Below are 8,029 nucleotides of genomic sequence, written 5' to 3' on the forward strand. Positions count from 1 at the left end.
CATTTTTCATAAAGACAAAGAATCCCTGTCCAAAAAAAGGTACGTCCCGCCCCTGTTTTTGCGTTCCGTGAGACATGGTGGTTCCTCTGTGCCTTTCGGCGTTGAAAACAACCGGAATAAGCATACGTGTCACTTAACGGCGATGAGCTGGCTGCCAGGTGTCCTTGAAGTGCCAAGCTGTAAATTTAAAAATGGACAGGGATCGATCTATCCCTGCCTCCCAAATAAAAACGTTGTCGTTTTAGGTGGGGAATTGAAATAGTGCGTATAGTACATGCATTGGGTTTCCATTTAACCATTCTTCCCTTTCTCCTAACTACAAAATACCCAAAATCTTTTCATGTTCTCTCTGAAAACTCTCTGAAGACGACAAAACGACAACGTCTACCTGGCTGTGGAGCTGAATAAGACGCTGACAGTGTTGCTGATAAAGCTCCAAGTGAAGCTTCAGACGGCACCACTAACGGACTCCCTGACGACGTTGACAGAACTTTTTTGTGCAAGTCTTCAAGGTAAGTAAGAGATTAGTCAAATAAAATATTAGTTACATTGTGTATTGTTTAATTAGTTTAGGGTTTGTGAGTGTTTGCATTTTTTGTTTTCTGGCTTGGTGTCGCATAACAAAGATAGAGTTTAGTTAGGGTTCAATGTTGCTAATTTTGGGGCATTTTTCTATCAAGAGAGAAAGATGTTTTCCCTTCCTACAATGGAATTCATATATAGAAAATAGGGTTCAATGGAATTCATATACAGTTTGCAAGTGGGGTCAGAATGTATCGATTTGCTTGTATTAAAATCACAAACTCTATATATAACAACAAATCTTACAGATATATTATCTTTATTCAAATTTTAATATTATATATATATAAATATTGTTATGATTAGTGTTTATAAAAGAGTTCACAGCAATTTTCTATTAAAGTTTTAAGACAAATATATATCTTAGCAAATGTTTATGTACTTTATTAAAATTTGATTTTTCCGTAAAACAAGAAACCAGTAAATATATACCTACATACTTTGACTATATTACATCATGCATAGTACTGATGTTGGAATTTTTTTTGTGTGTCTCTATATCTGTAATACTTCATTAGAATATATACCTACTTTAACTACATGTACTCTATTAAAATATATATGTACCCAATTAAAGTCACAATTATTTATGTAGAGATTGTAATATAAAATATCATTTACTTTATTTGTCTCAGATAGATAATTTTATGGTTATTCCTATTTTTTATCATAGAAAAAGTTTCAAGAGAAATTCAGAAAGGTATTATGTTATGTTAATGGAAAAGTACATATGTATCCACCCATGGATTTAGACTATATTAACTTTTTTTGTGTAAAAATTTTATTTAAGGAATTAGGGTATACAACATATAAGAAGATGTATTAGTTTGACAACACTGCTGATGACATGGAAGCTGGGCTACATGTTATTAAAGGTGATGCTAAGATAAACGAACTGAGGAATGCTCAGAAGAGAAATAAGGGCAACAATGAATTTTATCTTTACTATGATCACCCGATAGATGTCCCTGAAGTTGTTGATGATGGTGTGGAACATGATAATGTTGTGCTGAGTGAATCATCATCATCTTCAGATGATGGATATGAGACCACAGAAGATGAGCCTTATAAGCCTTTTCCTTCTAGTTTTGAAGATACAGATAGCAGTGATGAGAGTTTGGAAAAGAAAAAAAAATATTCAGAAGAAGAACAAGAGACTTTAACCTACAAAGAAAGCTAGTCATGGCCCAAAAGTTCAAGATTGGGCTGGCCCAAATGTGGAGGTTGGGGCTGGTTCAGGTGGAAAGGATAGTATGGACACAACTAAGAAAAATTCTGTCCAAAAAAGGCCTTCTAAGAAGTATAAGGGCACTAGAAGAAAAAATATTCTGAGAGATGGAAGGTATAATGGAAGTAAGACTGACACTATAGGTGGTGGTTTAAGTGGCATTGGAACTAGTTTGGGTGGCACATCCGGGAGTGTTGGGCCAACTATTGAGAAATTGGATTCGAATTATGACAAGTCATATGATTATGAAAGTGAAGCATTCAACAGCCCAGTATCATCTGAGGATGAAGGGAGGACTGCATATGATGCCTTTAATGAAGAAACTGAGTACGGGAAGGTTGAATTTAAAGTTGGATAAACCTGCACTACAATGGAAGCATTCAAGAGTGCGCTGAAGGATTATTTCGTATATGAAGGTAAAGATGTTATGTATCTAAAGAATGAGAAGCAGAGGGTCAGGGCAGCTTGTGCAAGTGAAAATTGTCCATGGCTAATATTGACATCATGGAATAGTGCACATGGATATTTTCAAGTAAAAACTTTGTTCAATGAGCATAATTGTGGGTGGAATTTCAGCAGCAACCTTGCTGATAGACAGTGGATAACTTCAAAGTTAGTTAAGAGGCTTCTTATTCATCCAGACATGAAGCCAAAGCAAGCTATGGAATACATGATCGAAGACTACAACATCCAACTGAGTGGTAAAATGATAAGCATGGCACTTAAGGCAGCTAAGGAGGAGGTAATTAGCGACGAAGGAGCACAATATGGTAAGATTAGGGATTACCTGATGAAACTGCATAGGACAAACCCTGGTTCAACTGCAAGATTAGACGTGATACCTCAGCCAGAGTCTCTCCCTTTGTTTGATAGACTATATATAAGTTTAAATGCTTGCAAGAATGACTTTATAGAAGGATGCAGGCCTTTGATTGGATTAGACAGTTATTTTCTTAAGGGCTATTATGGCGGTCAGCTACTATCTGCAGTGGGTCAAGATGGCAATAACCATTTCTTTGTTATTGCATATGCAGTTGTGCCAAATGAGTGTAAAGACACTTGGAAATAGTTCTTAACACAACTTCAGCATGACTTAGGTGATAGCACGAAAAGGGGCTGGAACTTTATATCGGACCAGCAAAAGGTATTAAAAAATAGTTATTTCATTTCAATCATTGTCTATAGGTATGCCTTGTAGACATGCAGTGGCAGCCATGTCTAAGATGGGCCTTAGGCCTGAAAATTTTGTACATAAGTGGTTGACAATAGAAGCAGTAAGAGCTACATACTCACATTGCATCAAACCAGTTAATAGTGAAGAGTACTAGGTACAATCGGATGCTCCTAAGACTCTTCTTCCTCCAACCAAAAGAGCTGCTCATAGGCCAAAGATGAAGAGAAGATCAACCCGGTTGAGAAAGAGATGAATCCAAACAAATGTAGAAAAACCTTTCAGGTCACTTGCTCAAAGTGTGGTAAGCTAGGACACTACTACAAGACTTGTACCAATGCACCTCAAGACCCGAATTGGAAACCTATGACAAAAAAAGAGAGAAGGAAAAAGAAAGTGCCTTTGCAATTTGTAGAGTCAAGCCAAGCTAACACTCAACAGGTATAATCCAACAAGTGATGACTCACTTTCAAAATATATTTAATATGCTAACTGTCTTATAAATATATAGTTAAGGAATTAAGTATCCTAATTAGTTGAGCCTTCTTGTGTTCCAATCTTGTGATTTTACGATTAAGCAGGTTCAGCAAATAGGACAGAACAACTCAATTGCCAATGCTGAAAAAACTACATTAGATGCTGCTGTGAGTTTATGCCAATTTAGGGTCTTTATTTGGCATAACACTAATTTATTTGTTATCCTAACAGTTACCATTTATGATAGGCTAAGGCAAAGAAGAACAAAAAGAAGTTTCCCAAAACATCTGCAACAGGACAATCAATGAACCATAGTCAAGAGGAGGAAATTAATGTCTCACAGTCTGCACCCCAAGCAGATGAGGTAAAAAATGACCCTAAGTTAAATTGGTGATCTCTATTTAATTTAATTATGACATTTTCTATGATCTTCTCTGAGGACATCCTGCAACAAAATTCAACACCAACTCTGCACCATACTTTAAGGAGAAGCAACCAATTGTGAGACCCACTGCTCCAACGAACCAAGGTGTATCAACAGGAGTATCAGTTGAGACCATGGCTGCAGCAACTTCAGAAACTGCATCAAGACTTTTTAAGTTCATCCCCACTCCAGGGATTAGGCCTCCTAACAAGAATTGAGTAGTTGATCTAGTTTTAAAAGTTTGGAACTAGGAAGAATAAATAATTTGGACAATAACTTGTGGACACTGTGTCTATTTTGGTTATCAGATTACTTGCTACGACAACTATGTTGATTAGGGACCTTGTGTTGCCCTTGCTTTTGTTATTATATAATTAGATGCTAAGACATGCAACCAGTGATATAATTGGTTGAATACTCTTTTGGATAACTATATTATTAAGGGCTGTTATGATGATTCCCTTATTCTATTATTATGGTATCATGTCTTAAGGTTCAATTTTCAACAGATGGCTTCTTACTTTGTTCAACAAATTCATAATACCTTATTTTATTACAAAATCATGTATACTACTGCAGTCTTTAAATTTGAATAAACGAACATATAAAAATAAAAGCAGCTTAATTATATTTATATTCATTCATCAAAAGTGATCAATAGCAACAAATGCCATAGCCTAAACAACTTAACAACCAAGATCACCATGTTTCACAGTACTCCAGAAGCAACATTGATCTCTCTAAACTACACTACTAAACAGGTTTCCAACTACAATTCCAGCAACAAATGCCAACATAACACATCCAACACTACTGCATCTAATTTGACTAAAATTCAATCTAGCTTTCTTCAAATGAATTTCTAACCCAACCAATCTTTCCTCTAGCTCCCTAACTTTGTTATCATCTGCAGAAGAATGACCTTCTTTAAGATTCTAATTCAGCTTCAAACCTTCGAGCAAAAGAGTCTTCGCAGCATCTTCATTGAATGATGCAACATAATCATCAAGCCAATAAAAGTATTTGTAATGAGGTGTTGGAGTCTACAAAATAATATTCTTTATTATGAATCTATTGGAAAATAGAGTAAACATAATTTTAATTGTTGATAAACCTACCTTAAAGTATGAGCATCAATGAGAAACAAAGTGAACAAAATTTTAATTGTTAATAAACCTACCTTGAAATATGGGCATCGAAAGAATAGTCTGTTTGGGTTCATATCAGTTCCAGACATGAACAAAATTGCATAAATTCCACAATTACACTCTGGGGCAACCCACTTCTTCTTCCATCTTGATCCCACACTCCCAGTAACCTTCAAACTCCAACTTGATTTGTTTTCAACTCTCCCACTTCGCCGATTTGATGTCGACCCACGTTCTTCACTATCAACCATGTTGTCCTAGGGTTTACAGTCGAACACAGTGATACATTTTCAGAGTATATAGTGAAGTAGCGCAGCATTTAACCCTCCCATCCCACTTAAAACGACAGCGTTTTTGTTTGAAAGGCAGGGACAGATCGACCCCTGTCCATTTTTAAATTGACAATTTGGCACTTCAAGGACACCTGGCAGCCAACTCATCACCTTTAAGTGACACATATGCTTATTTCGGTTGTTTTCAACACCAGAAGGCACAAAGGGATCGCTATGTCTCATGAAATGCAAAGACAGGGGCCGGGACGTACCTTTTTTTTGGACAATAATCGCTTTGTCCTTATGAAAAATGGACAGAAACCGGGTTGGGTGTTTACTCTTAAATAAGGATAAAAGAATAAAAATTAGTGTCTCACAAGTTGTGTCTCAATGTCTCACCAAATTGGAAGTACACAAATTTAGTGTCTCTATATTCACCCGTGTCCTTCGAAAATCTATGTCTCACCAAATCAAACAGCAGACATGTGTCACCATATCCATATCTCATTGAGACATGGATATCAACCAAACACTATCTAAGGCACGTCCTTCATGACATTGATGTCGTTGTTGGGACCCAAAACCCAAGTGTGTGACGGTAGACAACAACTACAACAATAGGCGCATAACTTCTGACTTCAAATCTAGGAATAATGTTGGAAATCGAAGCCACTATACTCATTTTCCCATTCGACCGCCCACCATTTCCCAACAAATAAACTTGCAAGTCCACATTCTTCAACCAGAGAACTAGGAACACCATGCATTCAAGATCGTTGGTCTTTTGCTTGGACACAATCATTGCTTGACTCAACTCAAGTTAGAAATAATTTGAAAAGAGAAATACAACAGATATACCATGAACTATAACCCAGCAACATCTGGAGGTCGAGCTATGACCTTAACACACATGACATGAGGATTGGCCTATTTATATATAAGGTTAAGTACTGAAATCGTCCCTAAGGTTTGGGGTAAAAATCAAAATCGTCCCCGACCTTTTTTTGTTATTAAAATCATCCTCAACGTTACAAAACGTTATAAAATCATCATTTTCCACTTCAATTTTATTTTTTTACCATATTACCCTTCATTCCCATAACCCCCTCACCCCACTCCCGTCACCCCACTCCCCCCACTCCACTTCCGTCACCCCATTCCCGTCACCTTTTGTCCATAACTCCTGCATCATCTTCATCATCCCTAGGCAACTCTCTTCCTCTCCCTCTTCTTTTTCTCATGGCCATAACCACTGCCTCTATAACTATCACATTTTCATTCTCTGTAAATTACTATCACCCACCCACAAACTAAATTCAGCAACAGCAACAACAAATTAACCAACAAATTCAGTAACATTAACACATTTTTAGCAACAGCAACATCAAAATGAACAACATCAACAAAAACATCAACAAAATAAATCAACAAAAATTTTAAATTTAACAACAATTCAGCAATCATCAATTGCAACTTCAGATCCAAATTCAACAGTAATAGAAATTAAAAAATTTTAAAAAGAAAATATATTTATCAGTTTATGTTCTTCAAAAATAAAAAAAATAAAAAAAAGTGGTGAGCTCCATGGTAGCAAAACAGAGAATTAGAGAAGCAAAACAGGAAGAAGAATAAATCTAAATCTGGAAGGAGGCGTGATGCGGCAAGAAGGCAGAACGGAGGCGCACCACTGCAGGAGGCAGAACGGAGGCGTGGCACTGTGAGAGGAAGAATGCATGCCGGTGCTGCGAGAGAAAGAGCGCGGCAGAGAAAGAGTCGGCGCCGAAGAAGGTAGAGAATGAGGTGGGGGCGTAGATGATACGGTGGCAGAAAAAGAGAAAAGAAGAATTGGGGTTGTGGTTGGGAGGGAGGGTTCCGAAGAGGGGTAGGAAGAAGGAGATGAAAGGGAAGAGAGGGAGAAATACGGAGACAGGGTGGGGGTGGGGGGAGGTGTTGAGGTTTTTTCTTAATTTTATTTTTATTAATTTTAAGGGTAATTTGGTTAAGAGAATGAAATTAAAGTAAAAAATGACGATTTTATAACGTTTTGTAACGTTGGGGATTATTTTAATAACAAAAAAATGTCGGGGATGATTTTGATTTTCACCCCAGACCTTAGGGATGATTTCAGTACTTAACCCTTATATATATAACTTGTTGTAATGCAGAAGCAAAGACCTATTTTCAATTTAGAGGCTATCATACAACTAAGGTGCAAAAAAAATTTTAAAACCTAAAGATGACTACTCTATTGACCCTCAACATCATCCCAAAAATTTTAGAAGTCAAATGTACTTAATCAAAGTATTTGATACAATCAGGTGTAAAGCTTTTCTTACAACTTTCACCAAAATAATCCAGAAACGGTTTGACAACCTACCATCCAAGTCGATGATGTGCTTTATTTCTCAATCCAAAAGGACAAAGTGAAGTACTCCCCTAGTCTCCTTAGAGTCAAGTAGGAGCAAGGAGAGATACTAAGCCTACATGAAAATATTCAATAAAGATTGTTTCGAGATATAAAATCTACCCAGAAAATAACAATCATAGTTCTTATTAATGACATTCAATAAGGAGTATTTACCCATTTCATCTAGAAGAAGGATCCAACATGGATGACCGATACATAAAAAAACGTAATGAAAGATATATTAATATTGAGAAAGCTATTCCACTAGAAAAGTTAAATAAAGACTAAACAACAACATTCAGTAAGCCTACTGAAACTAA

The 8,029-nt window shown here is 36.5% G+C and overlaps 1 protein-coding gene across 1 annotated transcript; it reads left to right on the plus strand.

The window, feature by feature from the left end:
• Positions 1-2,180: 2,180 nt before the first annotated feature.
• On the plus strand, positions 2,181-3,852 carry LOC107477949 (uncharacterized). Its single transcript, XM_016098044.1, has 4 exons — positions 2,181-2,859; positions 2,996-3,084; positions 3,563-3,625; positions 3,706-3,852. The coding sequence occupies exons 1-4, from the start codon at positions 2,181-2,183 to the stop codon at positions 3,850-3,852; spliced, it is 978 nt and encodes a 325-aa protein (XP_015953530.1).
• Positions 3,853-8,029: the final 4,177 nt, after the last annotated feature.

This window comes from Arachis duranensis, chromosome 3 (genome assembly GCF_000817695.3).
Source record: "Arachis duranensis cultivar V14167 chromosome 3, aradu.V14167.gnm2.J7QH, whole genome shotgun sequence".
Taxonomy (NCBI): domain Eukaryota; kingdom Viridiplantae; phylum Streptophyta; class Magnoliopsida; order Fabales; family Fabaceae; genus Arachis; species Arachis duranensis.